The following is a 19,336-nucleotide window of genomic DNA, read 5'->3' on the forward strand; positions in this document are numbered from 1 at the left end:
TCTGATCCATTACTTTGGTTTTCTTCTTTGAAGATACCAGTTATGCTTATGTTGGATCTCTGTTTTCTGTCTTTTGTAAATATAATTTCTCCTTAATCCTAATTAACTCTTTATTTCTGTTTCATTTCATTTTTGTTCACTTTCCTCATTTCTATCCTCTGTGCCCTGCACTGGGTTTTTCACCATGCATATTTGATCTTGCACCCTTTCTCAAGTCTGCAATTTTGTGCCGAATTCATTTTTCCCCCTCGACCTCATTCCTGAGTGCTATGCACATTTTATCTCCTCTTGCTGCCTCACCTACTCTTACCTGAATTTTGGTATTCCAACTTGGAAGTATTACTTCATAGATAAAGTTCTTCACTGGGATTCAATTTTTTTTTTTTTAAAGTTCATGGTAAAATATTTATTCATAACGTTCATCTGTTCTCTGGAAACATTTTTACAGAGTAGTCTTCTGTGCATACATTTTGCCCTTTTGTTATTTTTTTAAAGAATGAATCTATATGCTAATTGCTTTTTTATTATTTATCATCTAGTGAGCTGGGTTATAATGGGCCCAGGGTAGCATTCCAGGCTACTTATTATTCACAACTGGAAGGCTTTCTTCTCAGTTCCCACAAAGACAAACTCCTTGCTGCAAATAGGTCTTATCTGCATAATTCTATACATAGCCCACCGCCTCTATTTCTTTGTACAAAGTCAGGGTCAGGGGTCACCACCAAAACCATTCTCGTTCTCGCACATGCTGTTCCAGGCAAAGGAGAGAACTTTGCACCTTAGGGCATTCCTGGCATCTAGGAATTACATTTTGGTGCTGAGGATTGCCGCTGCTAGTTCCTTGCTTCTCAGCTTTTACTCTTTCCTCCCACAGAGCTCTTGCATTTACAAATATTTTGGAATATTTCCCAGTTTTTACCAAAAATAGAGTTTGCTTGCTTTTTTCTTCCCTTTTCATTATTGGTTTTTGAAGCTTTCTAGAAGAAGAGGCTGATGAATTTGAGTTGCCATGCTTGCACTGGACATCCTGAAGGATTCTGTAGATAGAGGAGTGTTTTGATCAGATCTTTTCATTGGTAGTGTTCGTCTAACTGAAGTATTGAGGATGGACAGGGATATGCTCAATAAGAAGCAGGAAGATCCCGTAAGAAGCCACTGCAGTTCATCAGGCCAAATGTCCTGAAGGGTTTAACGGTGCTGAACAAGGAGGGAAAGAAGGGATAGATGTATGAGATACTATGGTGGCAAAAATGCCCCAAATTAGTAAGAATTTGCTTGAACAAAGGGAGGAAAAATGTGATGGGGGTTTTGGGCCTGGAGAACTCCACGGATAGCGGCTGTATGAACATAACTGGTGAAATCAGGTAGAAATCAACTTTTTGGGGAAAGATGATTTTTAAAAAAAATATATGTAAAGACAATTAATTTGACTGAATTTGGGGTGCATAGTGACACCCAAGGGAGTTGTCCAGTAGGCAATTAGAAAAGGGTGCAGGGAGGGAAGCTGGACTTGGAGATAGAACTGGAGGTCATTCGTGCAGACATGACATTAAACCCATGGTATTTTATAATTTTGACAGAAAGCAGAGTGGAGAAGTAAGAATGTCTGATGAAGGGGACAGAGGAGCTGTCAGAATGTAGAACACTCAGTATTTCTGACACCCAGGAAAGGTAAAAATAAACACAATTACCATCCTTTATTGAAAGCCAATCACATAGTAGGCATTTTACATTTATTATCTCATTTAATACTCACAAAACCCTGTACAATGAATATCTTTACCTCTACTCTGAAGATCAGAAAACAGAGGCTCAGAGCGATGGAGAAACTTATAGAATCAGTCTTTAAACCAAAGCCTTCTCTCAGGCTAGAAAAGAGTTGTAGTAAGAAGAGATAAAGTCGGGGCACCCGGGTGGCTCAGTCGGTTGGCCATCTGCCTTTGGCTTGGGTCATGACCCCAGGGACCTGGGACTGAGCCCCGAGTCAGGCTCCCTGTTCAGTGGAGAGCCTCCTTCTCCCTCTCCCTGTGCCCCTACCCACCACCTGTGCTCTCGCTCTCTCGCTCTATCTCAAATAAGTAAGCAAATAAACATCTTCAAAAAAAGGAGATAAAGTCAACACTGTCAAAAGTTGCTGAATGTTCAGGAATAATAATCGTTTGGGTTAGAAGAGTATATGTGGTCTTCAGGAGTTCTGAAAGCTGTAAGAAAATTGGACGGGGTCGAATGTGGAATGCAAAAATTTGCAGAGTGAGCCCCTGAGCCTAGAAGTCAGTAGGTGGAGGGTAAGGGCAGTTGGTGGAAAGGCAGATCACCTTTCAGAGCTGGATGGTGAAGAGGGGAAAAGTAAGATGCTTCCTGGAGGGTCTTGGTGGAGAGCGGCCAAGGTCTCCTTGGGTGACAGAGAGCCTGACTATGTTGAGAGCAGAAGGGAAAGAGCCACCAGAGAGGGAAATGCAAGCACACGGTAGATGAGATCCTGAAGCCCGGAGGCCAGGGAGCAGTTGGCCAGCAAAGAAGAGACGTGAGGCTGAGTGGAGAAACTAATATTCCCGAGGTGGGGGAAGGGAGCTTAGATGAAGGTAAATATTGAAAGTGAAGTAAGAGGAGCTACCATCTGCTGAGAGTGAGCGGGAGTGAGCAGCTGGAGAGAAAGGAGGACCGTGGAGAACGTGCCACATGCTCAGGCCTTAAGAAGGACGGGGTTTGGGAGCAGAGTTAGGGCCCACGAAGCAGGACATCCCAACTATGTCATGGCACCAAAGGCACATATTGCCGGGAATATCTGTTTATTTAGGGACCTGAGATTCAGTGTTGGAGGAAAGACTTTTTTGTTTTTATTTTTTATTTTTATTTTTTTAAAGATTTTATTTATTTATTCGACAGAGATAGAGACAGCCAGTGAGAGAGGGAACACAAGCAGGGGGAGTGGGAGAGGAAGAAACAGGCTCATAGCGGAAGAGCCTGACGTGGGGCTCGATCCCATAACAGCGGGATCACGCCATGAGCTGAAGGCAGACGCCCAACCACTGTGCCACCCAGGCACCCCTGTTTTTATTTTTTATTTTTAATACTCTGAGGGTCATTAAGTACTTCGGTGGCTTGTAAATGCAGTTGTGGACTCCCTTTGGGAGAGCTGCTAAATAAAAATGTCAGGTGTGCCATCTGACCTTGATAGCTCAAGTAGGATTCTGCTTGATGGACTGGGGTGGGGGAGGGGGCAGGATGTGTAGACTTTGCACCGTCCTTAATAGCGCCATGATGCTGTGATCCGTAGGAAGATACCACCCACCTCTATATCAGTGGAGGAACATTTCTTCTTGGGGGGGTCTTTGGACCTTTCTGTGTTTTATCTGAGGAATCTTGTCTGGATTAAGTAGGGATTCTGCTCATTTCCATCAATTTACTTTGTAGGTGATGTGCCGAAATGTGATAGGGTCTCAGCCAATGAAAACCTAACCATCCATTCATTTAAAGACATTACGTTCTCTACCTCTATGAAAACCACAAAGGTGGAAGGGAACTAGCTGAAGGACCCTGTCATGTGATGGGGTTGCTTAGGAGACAGCTTCAGTGGTCCCCCAAAGCAGGGCCACGTGCCTACCCTCGTGATGCTCTCTTAGGGATGTGGCTGCTACATCGAGAAAAACCAAATTAAAGGCTTGAAACATGCACATAAAAAAGTAGACGAGGTCTGTGTATAATTTATTCTTTGCTCTATTTTCTTGCCCTGAATGATAACTATCTCCTTTTGGTAAAAATAACTTTAGGTAAATTCCCAGGAGAAAGTTAAAAGGAATCAGGAAAAATTGGATTAACTTTAGCCAGAAGAAATTCACACTTGGTTTGTAAGAGACAAAGCAGGCAGCTGAGTGGAAAGTGCCCTTTGCAGGAAGATAGGGTTTTCTTTCTCCGTTTATCTTCAGGAAATAAGATAATAAAACTAATATTTCTTCCATGCTTAGCTTGTGCCAGGCCCTGCTTCTAAGTGTTCATGTATTTAATTCTCACAACAAACTATGAGGTACCATTACCCCCATTTTGCAGACATGGAAACTGAGGCACAGAAACTTGTCCAAGGTAAAGTAGCCAAGAAGTGCCAGAGGCAAGCTTCAAATGCAGGCAGTCTGATTTTAGAACTCAATTTTTTTTTCTTTTTTTAATTCATAGGAACTTAGAAAATTTTATTGACCTCATGATACAAAGAGAAGTAGGCAACCGGGCTTTTGTGTTCTCTATCATAAAACAACCCACATTGCATGAAGGAATCCAGAATATTCTCTAATGCTCTATCATTAGGGCCAAAATTGATAAAATATCTAAAATTCATTATCAGCTTAATTTATTTTTATTTTTATTATTTGTCAGCTGAGCCATTTGGGCTTGGAGATTTATTTATTTATCCGGGGTTATTATTTAAAAACATTTATAAGTGCACCTAAAATAGGATGCTGTTTAAAAGACACAGTTTGTGAATGCACTTCAAGGAAGTAATTGATTGGATACAATGATGTACACCTGTTTGGGCAACATGAGCCCTGCCTGGATATCCTTAGATCCTGTTTATTTGAAGGCTCTGATTTTCAAGATTAGTAAGATTTTTATTAAGTTTTCTAACTTAATAAAGTTTCAAGTGGGAATTCAAACTAGCACAGCCACTGTGGAAAACTGTATGGCGGTTCCTCAAAAAATTAAAAATAGAATTACCCTATGATCCAGTAATCACACTACTGGGTATTTACCCAAAGAATACAAAAACACTAATTTGAAAGGATACATGTAGCCCCATGTTTATTGCAGCATTATGTACAATAGCCAAATTATGGAAGGAGCTCAAGTGTCCATTGATAGACAAATGGATAAAGAAGATGTTGTATATATATGATGGAATATTACTCAGCTATAAAAAAGAATGAAATCTTGCCATTTGTAACGATGTGGATAGAACTAGAGAGTATTATGCTAAGTGAAATAAGTCAGTCAGAGAAAGACAAATACCATATGATTTCACTCATATGTGGTATTTCAGGATTAATAATATTTTAAAAAGCATTTTCTTTATTTTGTTTTACTTTATTTTATTTTTTCTGTATCTTCTTAATTTTAAATTCCTCTGAAAAAGTAATCAGCATACTATTTATTTGTCTTTCTTCAGGCTGTTTATTTGACATCACAGGTTGGCACTCTGAACTGTAGAGAGGCATTTCAAATGCTGCCTCCATAATAAAATTTCCCCTGAAACTGGGAGTTCCCTCGGTTTGCACCTCTTCAGTGTCTTATTTACTTTTTATTATGATGTGTATTTCTACCATATTTTAAAACGTTGCACACTTGTACAACTTAAGATAATGCCTTGTGCATAGTAGGTGTTCAGGCGATTAGGTCATTTACTTCTGATATAAAGACTGACACACAGTGGCCCCTAGGAGATATGAATGCTAGCCTGATGGAAGCAGCTTCCTAGTGCCATTCTGATTGGTGTCAGGTTACCCTCTGCTGGGTAGGGTTGGGGTAGGTGTTAAGTAGGGGCCTTCCGAACTTTTCTGTGTGCAAGAGAAAGGGCATTGAGCTTGTTTAGTACCTGTGGGGGCTTGGAAAGGTTACGTATCCTCCCTAAAACTTAGCTGCTTCTTGTAGAAAATGAGGCTAATAATATCTCCCTCAAGGGATTGCTTTGAAGGTTAAATAGAAAAGTAGACGGAAAAACTGCTTTGTTAAATTAAAGCACCGTGCAAACATTTTCAGTATCTTACTATTCCCAACAATACATTTTGCCAGATTAATAATAATTTAATAAATCTATGCAGTTATAATGCCATCGGCAGGCAGACACTCCTTGACGGAGAACAACTAATCAGCCAGACTACTCTACAGTTTCTACTCCATGTGAGTGATTAGGGGTCACTGAATTTTCATAAAAGAAATACGTACTATGTAGTAAAACAGGAATTCTCAGAATGAAGTGTTGACACTCCCTAAATTACCTAGGGCTTCTGCGCATGTCAGAATTGCTGCTGGGGCGGGGGGCGGGGCTCAGGGAGTGGTCCTCAGAGAGTGGTCCTCAGAGAGTGGTCCTCTGATAGAGCTTGGGGAGTCCCTCAAATGCTACCTCCTACCGAGGTTTTCTCTGCAGACACTCCCTTAAGTGAGCTGAAGACTGTAGGTGCTGATATAAACAAGAAGAGGCCCGTTTGTTACAACTCAGCAAGAGGCTGAGTTTAGATACAAATGATCTCCTTGAATTATAAGAATATGATTGTTTTGTAGGAGTGTAAACTGAGATACTGGGTGTTTTCCATATAAACTATACCCACATTCAATCAGGAAAGCGCCTCTGGCGCCTCCCCAGGCTGGTGTAACAGAACTTGGCTCCTGTGCACGGCACCTGCTTAAGGGGTTCCTGCACCTTGTCTGGCCCATCAGAGGTTACCTAAGGCTCTGTGAGGACTGACTTCTCTCAGCCTTGTTCCCTGCCTGGAGTAAGGGCCGAACTCTTTCTCCCCTGGGTCCCTATACTTCCCAGCAGTGGAGCTAGCGGTGGGAGGAGGTGGTGATTAAATTTTGTTTTGTTTTTCTACAAGTTATTGGGTCTGTGTTTTCTGTGTCAGGTCTCACTCACTTTGAAAAACTGTTCGTTTCATTTCAGAACTAGGGTGCAAGATGTCTATGGACCAACACTTCATAAAAACCTTACAAAGTCAGTTTGTCTATGTGAGGATACTTGCCAAGAGTTTCTGCAGGAAATATTGCTATTATTTCTTTGTGTCCTAGTAACATATGCAAGCAACAAAGGACAAATGAAATTATATGGCTTATGATTAATAACATTGTGGAGTACTACGCTATTTCCTTCTTTTTGCCAACCTAGCTAAATGGATGAGTCCTCTTTATTGTGCCCTTTCTGCAATTAAGAGAAGCCAATACTTCGCAAAGTCTCCCATTAACATGTTAAAAAAAAAAACTTTATAAAAGTGTTCCTGTATTACGCATGGTAATGCAAAACTGAGAAACGTTATCAACTTAGGACAGAGGGAATAAAAGGAAAAAAAAAAGTTCTACTGGGTTATCCTGCTTCCTTGTGATATGACAAAATGAATTCATTTACACGGATGAGTAAGTAAAATATTTGCATCTTCCATATTGTGGTTTTAGCAGGATTATATAGAAATGTACACTCTGGAGTTCTGGCACATTTTCTGGAATTACTGCCTTGATGATCTATCTTCTCTTCTCTCTTCCTTTGTCTTCTACTTATTCTGTCTCTTTCGTTGAGAACCAGGTAATCCATTTTGTACTTCATTTCTACTAAGGTTATACATACACAGATTTTTACACTCACATGTTCCTACAAGATTTGTTATAAAATCACAAATCTCATCATCCCAGGCCTCTTTACCAGAGGCCAGCACTTCCCTTCTCGGAGCTGATTCTTTCGGTCCTCCATGGTAGCTGGTCTTGTGAGTCCACGTGCCCATGGACTGCAACAGAAATGACACTGTGCCGAGTCCATGCTTGAGTCTTAGGAAGAAGGTCTGGCAGCTCCTGCTTTTGCCGGCTATGCTGGGTGCAGAAGGGTCCCCCTGCCTCGTCCTTCAGGGATTGCCAACACTTCACTCCTGTGTTAGAGCACCCGCTTCCCATGTTCCATGTTTCCTTTTTCTGTTGTTGTTTGTTTTTGGTTTCCTCTATCATTTTGGGGGTGCATATGCTCCAGCAGTTTCTGAAGAAATAGCTCATAGGTAGTAAATGCTTTGATAACTCATGTCTTACAATGTCTATTCTACCTTTGCAAATGGCTGGTAGGTCAGGCATAGAATTCTAGATTGCAAATAAATGTCCTTCAAATTTTTAAGGCATTGCACAATCAATTTCTACATTGTTGTTTAGAAGTCTAAAGCATTCTGGCTCCTTTTTCTGTTTGAGATCTGTTTTTCTCTTTGGAAGCTCATAGAATTTTATATATCTATATTTATATATGTATATAGGTATGTGTATATGTATGTATATCTATATTTTACATATATAAAATTATATATACTTATACCATATAATATTCTGTAATATAATTTATAAAATATATAAATATTATATTAAAATATATTAAATATAATTTATAAGTATAATATTTATAATATATATTCAACTATATGTAATATAACATATATATTTGGTTTCCCATGTTCTGCAATATTACAACACAACTTGACAGGGGTTTATTTTCACCCTTGTGCTGGGTACTCAGTGGGACCTTATAATCTAGAAATACGTCATTCCAGAGTTCTGGGACATTTTCTGGAATTACTGCATTGATGATTATATATCATATATATTTTCGTATACATATTCACATATATTCATATATATTCACATATGTTCATAGATATTCACATATATTCACAGATATATATATGTGTGTGTATATATATATATATACATATATATATATACACACATACACATATATAAAATGCCTACCATATGTCAAGCATTTTTCTGGGTGTTAGGATACAAAGACAAAGAAGACGTAATCCTTTTGCTCCAGAAACTTCCTATGGAAGGTGGATTTGTAATCAGGATGATCACTCTTCCCAGTTTACTTGGACATTTTTGGTTTATTCTAGCTTTTCTGCCATAATTATCAATGGACATTCTTGGTTCATTCTAGTTTTTCTGCCATAATTATCAATACTGCTCACTTTTATGACCAAGGAGGTCTCAGTTTGGAGATAAATTATGTGGTAACCATTCCACACACTTGTTGCAAAGATTAGATGATAAAATGTATGTGGGAATGCTTTGTGAATTGTAAAACACACAGAAAACAGGATGAGAAGGTTTAAGTTCTTTTATTTCATCCTCCTACTGAGACAAAAATGTCTACAATCGCTCTCTCCCTTGCTCTCTAATATTGCTCTACGATCTATTTAGATTTGTAAGAAAATAAACTTGCCAGAAAATTAATTTCATTTTAAGGCAGCTCAGCATGTTCTCAACCATTTTCGACATGAAACTCCTTTTTGTGGATCTGTTTTGGATCCTTACAGTCTGCTTGAGGTTAATTTATTGGTTGCTTGCTGTTGGCAGATTTACGGGTCCTTTCGAATTTAACATTTTATGATTCTGTTGGGTTTTGGACATAGGGGACATGCCAGTTCCCTAGGCATTTTAAAGCCTATTCGAGAAGGGGGAAGATATAAAAATATTAGTTGTTAGGTGTTTATCATAAATAGAAGGCAGAGTGCCCGCCCTCAGAGAGCTCCCAGTGTCACTGTCTCATGTGTCCCTAACGTCCCTGCACACGACGGAGCTATGATTTTCTGTTGCACAGCGAAGGGAACTGAGGCACCTCTACGGAGGTTAAGTAACCTAGTTAATAAATACCACAGCCAGGTAGCACTGGGATCTCAGTGTACATCTAATCTGATTCTAAAGCCTGTTGATCATGTCTTCGTGAGTTTAACAACAGTTTTTGAATACTGATGACGTGCGAGGCGCTGTGTTTGTGTGTTCATGGCGGTGAGAAAAACAGAGGTGGTCTTTGTTCTCCTGCTTAGCTTGCCATCATCATCAGCGCCAGTCAGACCATCATTTATTAAACAGATTTTTACAGGTACTGGGTTCAATGCTTTACTTGCATTATCGATGAAAATGGTTCCAACGGCTATGGGAGAGATATTATCATCTCTGGGTTTTATAGGTTAGGAAACCGAGCTTCAGTGAGGGGAAGCTGTTTGATCAACAGAGAGTGAGTGATGGTTTGCATGTGGGTGTCATTGTCATTAATCTCAGGACCTATGGCTGGCAGCCCACTGAGGGGCCGGGATGGCGGTGGAAGATGGCGTGGAAGGAGCCCAGTGGGGAAAGCCTGGGGCGACTTGGCCTTTATGGAATCATTTTTTTTCCTAAGGAATAGACTTTGGTCTTGGGAAAAAAATGGTAAGAATAGAATTTCCTTTAAAATTTTTGGCAGAAATCCTCAAGTGCAGACCATGAAAACTGAAAAAGGTAACAGTGATTATAATAATATATAATCATTGTGTACTAAAAAATATTAGTAAGTTACATATTGAGGTCTACCTGAAGTAAACCTTAGGAGTATAGCTTGGGTGAATGTCTGGACCCTAATTAGTATTCATTCGACCTAGTTTCTATTTTTTTGCCTCCGGAATGAAGAATTTATTCCTGATATATAGATTCTGAGGCATTTGCATTTGAGGCAAATCTGACTCTTTGACCCTCATTACTCCTTTTAATACAACTTTAGAGAAGTGCATATTTTTTTAGTAGCTTTGGGTTTACCAGCAATCTCCTTCTCTACTTCCGGGCTACAGAATCTTTTTGGGGGTGGGGGAGGGGACCCATAATTCTGTGACTTGGGTGGAGCTGATTCCATCTCCCATTTCATAGTTACAGGGATTCTCCCATGGTCTTTGCCACAGGAATGAATTCAGGGATGGGCACTGATCTAAGGCAAATGTATGCAAGTCCTCCCTGGGTCCCTTCTGCTCTAATTACCTGGAATTTAATGGGGCTGTACTCGGTTGGGTATGAGCCTAGCACTGCTGATGGCCATTCTGTGTGACAGGTAGACAAATGCATGTCTGAGAGACAGAGGACAGACCCTGATAACGTCATTTGAGCCCTGGATCCTACTTTGCCTGAACTCCACTTAGCCTTCACCTTCCTTGTCATGTAAATCTACAAAACTATCTTATTTATTTTTGCTTGAGCTCATTTGAATTGTGTTTCTGTTACTTGTCACCAAAAAGTTTCCTGGTTGAAATCATATTTCACTGGTGATCTAATCTTTCAAAATAAAACAAGTGTCAGATCACACTGATTCTTGCCATTACATTTGGAGAAATTGTGGGCATTCTGGTTTTGTCACTAAGATATTGTGTGGGCAGCCAAGGTCATCTGGTAGTTAAGTGCCCTGGTAAGAGCTCTGAGAGTTTTAAGTAAGCAGATGTGCTGATCTGTATAGTTTTTGGGAGGCCCATGCCAGGACCCTACCTGCTCCTGGTCAATCTGTTCTATGACACCTAAGTTAAAGATTTGACAAAAGGAGTAAAATGAGCCATCTGTAAACAGGTGCCCATGGGGAAGCCTGACTGACAAGTCAAAGGACAGAAGGAAGACCAAATGTGGTCTCATGCAGAGAAGGATTTAACACTTTTGGAAAGAATCTTCACTGTAAAAATTGTAGTGAGTTTTGTCTCTAACTGATAAATTTCACTATTCCCCTCCAGTTGACCACCCCCCACTATACTTTTAAGCTTAAAATAAAGTGACCATGTCACACATTTGACTTTGTCAATCTTTTTTGGATAAAATTTCATCTACTTCCATTTGTGTAATATTTAATACTATATGGTAACTTTGCATTTCATATAAGTGATGAAAGTGTCAACATGAATGTCTCTCTCTCTTCTTGTTTTTTGGGGGTTTTTTGGGCTGTATTAAGGCTATCTAAACAATTCCAGGTTAAAAAAATATTATTAGGGGACCCTGGGTGGCTTAGTCGTTAACTGTCTGCCTTTAGCTCAGGGCGTGATCCCAGGGTCCTGGGATCAAGCCCCGTGTTGGGCTCACTGCTCCACTGGGAGCCTGCTTCTTCCTCTCCCATTCCCCCTGCTTGTGTTCCCTCTCTTGCTGGCTGTCTCTCTCTCTCTGTCAAATAAATAAATAAAATCTTTAAAAAAAATTATTAAAGGGAAAGCAATCAAAAAAAAAAAAAAGGAAAGCAATCATGCATGTGTTGTTTTAAGCTGCCTACACACAAGAAAGAGGGATGGGAAAGATTGAACATGTAATCAGAAATAATTTTTTATCTTCAAAGAAGGCCATAATTAATTCCCATTAAACCTATTCATGAATCATCTGAGATCAAGCAAGGTAGTTTCTCCGTAAATACTTCTGGATGCTAGTTGCTTTTGAGATCTACCGGGTGCATAAAATTATCGGACATACACTGCTTCAGAATAATGCCACAATTCTGTTTTCCTAGGGATTAATTAAGCCATTTAAAAACTAAGATGAGTTAGTTAGCAAGACTAATTGCCTGTTGATGTCAGGGCTAGTTTGTGATAATAATTGCATCTTCTAGTTAATAGAGTTGGAGGGGCATGCACTCAGAAGTTGTTTCAAAACATTCAAATATATTGGTTTTTTTTTTCTTTTTTTCACATTTTATCCACTTCTATTTTAAGTTGAGTTGTTTGTAAAGATATAATTTCAAAGGAAAATGGTTCAGAACACAGTGATTTTCATTGTTTTGTATGATCTAATCAACAGCATTCTTGAGAACGTGCTAAAGTTAGAACATCCCGGCTCTTCTCTTGGCATGTCAATTTTTATTTCAAACTCCTTCCCTCATAGTTCCAAGAAAATTACAGATGTGTATCTTAAAAAGAAGTTGCCATCCTCCATTTATAAGTATCTGTAAGTAATTAATTAGTTTATTAATTATTGATAGGATTTATTTGGTCTGAAGAGCTGAAACATAAAAAAAAAGGGAAGAACTAGATAATTTTCTCTGAAATGATTGTGAAAGTCCATAGGGAAACTGGGTTTCATACAAATTGCTTCCTATTAGTCCTGCATTCGAATACCTCCTGCTTAGATTCCCCAGTGAGATTTCTAATCATTTCTTAGAGTGATCAGCTATTATCCACACCTATCTGATTTATATAGACACTTTATATTAATACAGCCTGCACCTAGGACAGTCCTTTGATTACGTATGTACATGACTTTTACAGCGAATTCCCTAAGATGCTTTCTCCTTTTTTGTCATTTTGACATGACATGAAAGGTTTTCTTGGTGACAGTATGTCTCCTGCTCAGATCCAAAATATATGATGGCACAGAGCTCCTATTTTTCCCTTAAAACTTAAAAAAAAAAAACCCATGGAAGTCCATATTTTATTCAGATTTTCTTTGTTTTAAACATAACACTCTCTGTTTTTTTCTTCTTGAGGGTCCTGTCCAGGAAGCCACATTGAGTGTGGTCATTATGCTTTCTTAGCCTCCTCCAGCCTGTGACAATGACAATGTCTCAAACTACTCTTGTTTTTGATGACCTTGGCAGTTTTGAGGAGGAACATAGAGTTTTGCAGTCCCTCTGAGCTTTAAAAAAAATGTTTTCCAGAAAAAAGAAGTCAGCAATAAAGGTCTTTTCCCATGTCACAGAAGAACTTCTTTACCAGTGCAGATTAAACCCAGAGGAAAAGAATTTCTTGCACATGGAGGCTAGTGACTGCCACATACCGTACTTCAGTACTTGCATAGAAATGAAAGGGTACACACCCACATGATTTGGCCTCTGAGTGCACAAGAGAAGATTTTTAAAAATTGGAAGTAATTATATCCACAGAGAGAGTCAAGGGACCCTGTGATGAGCAGATGTTTTCTGGCTTTACTGAGCCTGGAGCAGGAGGGGCTGAAGCAAGGGGCATGCGCATGTCAGCTAGGATAAGGTGACTGAGAGCAGGTTGGTAATCACCGGATAGTTTACGAAGGTAAGTTTGGGTTGTTTCCAGTGAAACCTCTGGTTGCTGTGATTGAGGCAGGGCCAGGCTGAGAAGGAGGCAGAGAGGGACTAGGTGATTTCCCTACGTTTTTGAATACTCTTCCCCTAGAACGGCTCAAGGTGTCTGAGGTCCAGAAATATTCACGGCATCAGGCCTCCTCTGAGTAGGTAAGCCTGATTTAGGAAATAAAAATACAAGACTCCCAGTCAAGGTTGAATTTCAGATAAATAATAAACAGCTTTTTAAGTATAAGTATGTCCCAGGCTATATTTGGGACATGCTTATGCTAAAAATTTATTTGTTGTTTATCTGAACAGTCAACATCCCACATTTTCTCTGCATCTTCCTCTTGGGTATGTGTGGCGGGTGAGAGCTGAAAAGGAGAAGGGTGTAGGGTGGACAGTTTCTAGCCTCGGCCCACCACTCTCGGAGAGTAGTTACCTTAAAGTGAAATACGTATGTGGTATTCTCAAAAGCTACCCCAGGTCAAAAGAAACTGTGAGCCTCTAAGACCTCTGGAACAACATTAGATTGTCCCCTTCTTTCTTCATTTTTCAACAGATATCCAATAAGTCTGTGTCCTGTTAGCAGTATCCTTTAATATACACAGATACTGAAGAAAATCAAACCCAATGGGTTTGGCAAAGGTAGAATTTTCCCATGACCACCTGGTTCCTTACACATTCTTTTTTTTTTTTTTTTCTTTGCTGGGCTCTGGATTTATGGATCAGTGTTTAGTTCCATGGCTTTCTCTCCCTTCTCTTATCTAATTTCTAGTTTTCTCAGGTGATGGCAGGAATAAAAACTTGACTATAAAAAATTCCTCATGCATGAGATAATTGAAAACTAAGTATAATTGTAAAAATTAAGTGTTAAACCATGCTACGTGCCCAGGCATAATTAAAAAAAATACATAAGCATAATTCAACAAAGTAAAGAATTGGAAACTGATAGAAATATGCTCTTGGCCACCAAGAAAGTCAGCAAAAGGATTAAGCTTGACATCCTTTGCAAATCAACTGGGTCATAATCAGAGAGCATTTAAAAGCCTTTGCAAAATACAGTTGACACATCATAATCTTTTAATGGCAGAAATTCCCATTAGCATCAACTTGCATAAATAATATTCATTATAATGATTAGAAATGTTAATTTCTTAGAGCAATCATAATTTCCTTTAATCTAGTATGGCAGTGTTTTTTAAACTGCAGGTTATGACCCATTAGTGGGTCATGAAATCAATTTAGTGGGATATAATCAGTATTAAAGAGAAGAGAACAGAATAGAAAATATCCAATTTCATTGCACCCAAGGTAAATATAATTTCATGTACTTTAACTTCAGCTTTCTAAAAACATATGTATAACTATTTGGTTACAATATAAAATGTATTTCTTATGGTCTCTCATGCACAGTCAGAAAACAACTATTCTACATTATGACAAATTCTAAGATGATCTAAAGGTGAAACACAAATTTAAGTCACAAACTGGTAAAAGCAGAAATAAATATTTTCAGTAGAAGTTACTGTGATGGCTTATATGTTTTTAACCAATAACGGGGCCACTCCTCCCATTTGATAATAATACTTCTTATTATCACGGCAGTAGGGATGCCTTGGTGGCTTGCGTAAGTGATGGGCAGCCTGTCTCTGCTACTTCCTGGCCAGCTTATCTTGAGCGTGTAACTGAATTGTTCTGTGTCTTGATTTCCTTACTGATAAGACGGGTCTTGTAATGAACTGGTCATCAAACTTGTAAAGATTAAATGAATTTATACACAGAATGTATCTGACACGGCATCTGGCACTAAGCAAGTCTTCAATAAGTGTTAGTTCCTGGCTTTATTCCTTTTTCTTATTTTCATGTAAGAATAGCAAATATTAGAGAATTTCTTTCCTCAAACTTTTAATTTGATCTCCCACACATGGAGAATGGAGGCCAGAGTGTGCTTTATGGTTCAGCCCACGCATGGTCCTGTGCATGAATTCTTTCTTCTTCATGGCTTTGTCAGTTCACTGGAATGAAATGCTTTAAAGCAAAGGTTCTCAACCTGGGACACATGATACGCCTTGCAGGACTGTGAATTTTTGAAATGTGATTGCGATTTTGAACAAACGTGCAAACACACCTTTGGGGCATACATGGAGGGGATCAATGGCTTCTAGCGTCAAGGGGGCCATATGTGGCGCAGTGAAGAGTTAGACGGGCCTAGATCTAAGTTAAGGCTTATTAATTAGCATGGTAACCCTGAACAAGTTGCTTAAATCTCGTAGCTCCACTTACCTGTCTGTAGAATGGGGATTAAAGATATCTGCTACACAATACAGCTGCTGTAATAATTAATGTTTATAGTATTTGTAAAAAGCTTAGCACCAGGCATCATGGCTGCCACAGGATGGGTATTCAAGGAAGTACTAATGGTGGAAAAGGGGTAAGGAGACTGGAAAATAGAACACAATGGTTGCTATTCTGAATTTCAATTTTGGAATGTTAAGTCTATCACTGAACCATTAAGTAATCATTCTTTCAGTAATCCATTCCTTCATATATTCAACAAAAATGAACTGAACGCTGCCATGTATGAGGGATTATGTGAGGTGCTGAGGTGTTTCTTGTCCACCCATGGATAAGAAACATTCTCTGTCCTCACAGAGCTAATGATCCAGGAAGGCTTACAAACAGGCAGTCACCAGCCTTGTGATAAATGGGGCAGCAGGCAAAGTATGGGGTTCGGGGAGAACGAGGGGACATCTCGAACTCAGAACCACAGTCAACAAGATTTGTGGTTTTGTTTCATCTTATAGTTCTAGTGTTCAGTTCAGTGATGAACAGAGATGACTTCGTTTTGTTTATTTTAATGCTGAATGTTATGGGTTAAATGTATAGACCGATCAAGGGACATTAAGGGCAGAATTTGATCTATGGAGCCCAGAGGAAACTGCTCTTCTCTTGAATATGGCTCCAAGGTTGAGCACATGTAGTGAGACCTCTCGACAGCAAGGGAACTAGAGAATAGGGCAAACATCCACCTTCCAGGAAAATCATAAAATCCAGGGCATTTCTATTTTTGACTGGACTTCAAGGAAACTTAGAGCTAAATTTAATGTTCCATTATAGCAAGTACAGTAGCCTATTTTTTTTTTTGTTTATTTCTTACTCCTTTCCTCTCAGTGGTTTTGATTTTTCATTTTTAATGCATTACAATATCTCTGTATCTATCATCTATGCCATATTGAATGGTTTTTGAAAGTAGACAGGTAATAATTATTAAATAACTTCAGTAACTTAGTGTCTTACATATTACATTACATTACTTTGTATATTTTTACGACTCAATGGACAAGACTGCATTATAATATATTTAAACCTTATGAAATTGAGTCATACTTTGACAGCTTTACCATAGAAGAATTTAATAGCAGGAACAACGTCTTCTAGGAGAAGTCCTTATGTTATCAATAATTGGATGTCACGGTATCATTTGGGATTATGTCTACGATGAGGAGACAAAGTTGCTCTGTTAATCCATTTAAATTATATTTTCACTCTCTGGACACAGAAACTCTTTTACCTTTGAGCAAAGCTGTCAGGATAGCTAAATCAATGTCCTGGTGTCCTTCTGATCCCATCCGAAATACCGTAATCTGCAATTTGAGACAAGGTGACCATTAGCAATGCATGTTTTCCCCCCAGCGAAATTCAACCAATGAGACCATATCTGAATACAGACTATCTTAACATCTCTAAGGTAGATTCTTGACCACAGGGGAAGCAGACAGAGCAAGAATTCAGCTAGAGGTTCGCAGTTCATGAAGAGGAAGATGTCTCACAGCCTCTTAACAGAGACCACCTCACATAATTACACTGATTATGTTTACAATGGAGAGAAACCAGAGACCAATGAAAATGTCCTCTTCTATCATGTTAGTTTTAAAATTAAAACTTGCTGGATTTACAAAAATGTGTAAGCTGTGATGTAAACCGTAAGTTGAGAAATCAAGCGTTTAAAAGTAGCTAGTTTAGGGGCGCCTGGGTGGCGCAGTCGTTAAGCGTCTGCCTTCAGCTCAGGGCGTGATCGTGGCGTTATGGGATCGAGCCCCACATCAGGCTCCTATGCTATGAGCCTGCTTCTTCCTCTCCCCCTCCCCCTGCTTGTGTTCCCTCTCTCACTGGCTGTCTCTGTCAAATAAATAAATAAAATCTTTAAAAAAAGTAAATAAAAGTAGCTAGTTTAGTACGTCCTTCAGTAAGTGGTCCTACTGTGTATGCATGTGTATGTGTGTGTGCACGTGTGTATGTATATGCCTGTGTGCGATATAGCCATCACCACACTTACTCCTCAGGAATAGTTATGAAGGGTTCCGACATTGTGATGGCTCTAGATCCTTCAGTCCTCTCACTAACCTTGAACCCCCTTGAACCCTCTTACACTGTTGATGGGAATGCAAACTAGTGCAGCCACTCTGGAAAACAGTATGGAGGTTCCTCAAAAAGTTAAAAATAGAGCTACCCTATGACCCAGCAATTGCACTACTAGGTATTTACCCAAAGGATACAAACATAGTGAATCAAAGGGGCACATGTGCCCCAATGTTTGTAGCAGCAATGTCCACAATAGCTGAACTATGGAAAGAGCCCAGATGTCCATTGACAGATGAATGGATAAAGAAGATGTAGCGTGTGTGTGTGTGTGTGTGTGTGCATAATATATGTGTGTGTGTATTTTATATATATATATATATATTGGAATATTGCTCAGCCATCAAAAAGAATGAACTCTTGCCATTTTCGACAATGTGGATGGAACTAGAGGGTATTATGCTAAGTGAAATAAGTCAGTCAGAGAAAGGCAAATGTCATTATGATTTCACTCATATGTGGAATTTAAGAAACAAAACAGATGAACACAGGGGAAGGGAAGGAGAAATAAAATAAGAGAAAAACAGAGAGGGAGACAAACCATAAGAGATTCTTAACTCTAGGAAACAAACTGAGGGGTGCTGGAGGGGAGGTGGGTAGGGGGAGGGGGTAACTGGGTGATGGGCATTAAGGAGGAAGGAGGGCACTTGATGGAATGAGCACTGGGTGTTATATACAACTTATGAATCTCTAAATTCAACCTCTGAAACTAATAATACACTATATGTTAATAAAATTGAATTTAAAGAAACAAACAAAACCCCCTTCAACTCCCTTGAGAATAATTTAGCAATTATTTCCAGGTTGTAAGAAGGGGAAAACAGACAATACAATAACATCTTTCCTTTTGGTAATCCAGGGGAGAAAAGTATTCTCCAGGGATGAATAACAGGAAGGAGAGTAAAGACAGCAACGAAGGAATAACACATGTTGAATTAATACAAAGTCCCAAAATAAGGCTGAACAGTAACAAAGATTTTTTTCTCCAAGTCAGAGGGAAGCTACTTAAGGAAGCCAAAAGGTTATTTGAATATCTACACTGAATTACTACTTTTTTTCAGCTGCTTTAGGCTTCACATTTCTTTAGCTGTAAAATGGGAAAACAATAGTGCTTGTCTGTTTCCAACTAGACAGGAAGCAAACTTTATAGCATTTGCTAATATATTATTTAAGTTTTGCTACTACGAGGGAGAGAGTAGACACAGACTCAGGGACTGTTAAACTGTCAGTTGCCTTAGAAATCTAGTCCACCATCCAAAGTAACTTGCTTAAGGTCACAACATGAGTTAGGAGAGTTGTGATTAGAACTCAAGAGTGCTCACGTTTTTGTCTTGTGCCTTAAACACAGGGACGAAGAGAGGGGAAGAAAGATCATACGAACAT

General features: G+C 39.2%; 1 protein-coding gene across 16 annotated transcripts in view; it reads right to left on the reverse strand.

The window, feature by feature from the left end:
• The window catches only part of TRPM3 (transient receptor potential cation channel subfamily M member 3), a 774,831-nt gene that overhangs the window by 103,451 nt on the left and 652,044 nt on the right, over positions 1-19,336 (reverse strand). For all 16 annotated transcript variants that reach the window (XM_034646697.1, XM_034646707.1, XM_034646703.1 and 13 more), the window contains one exon: positions 17,106-17,178. In XM_034646697.1, the coding sequence (XP_034502588.1) occupies positions 17,106-17,178 (73 nt within the window). The remainder of the gene's footprint in view (positions 1-17,105; positions 17,179-19,336) is intronic.

The sequence above is a fragment of the Ailuropoda melanoleuca genome, chromosome 17 (genome assembly GCF_002007445.2).
Source record: "Ailuropoda melanoleuca isolate Jingjing chromosome 17, ASM200744v2, whole genome shotgun sequence".
NCBI lineage: Eukaryota > Metazoa > Chordata > Mammalia > Carnivora > Ursidae > Ailuropoda > Ailuropoda melanoleuca.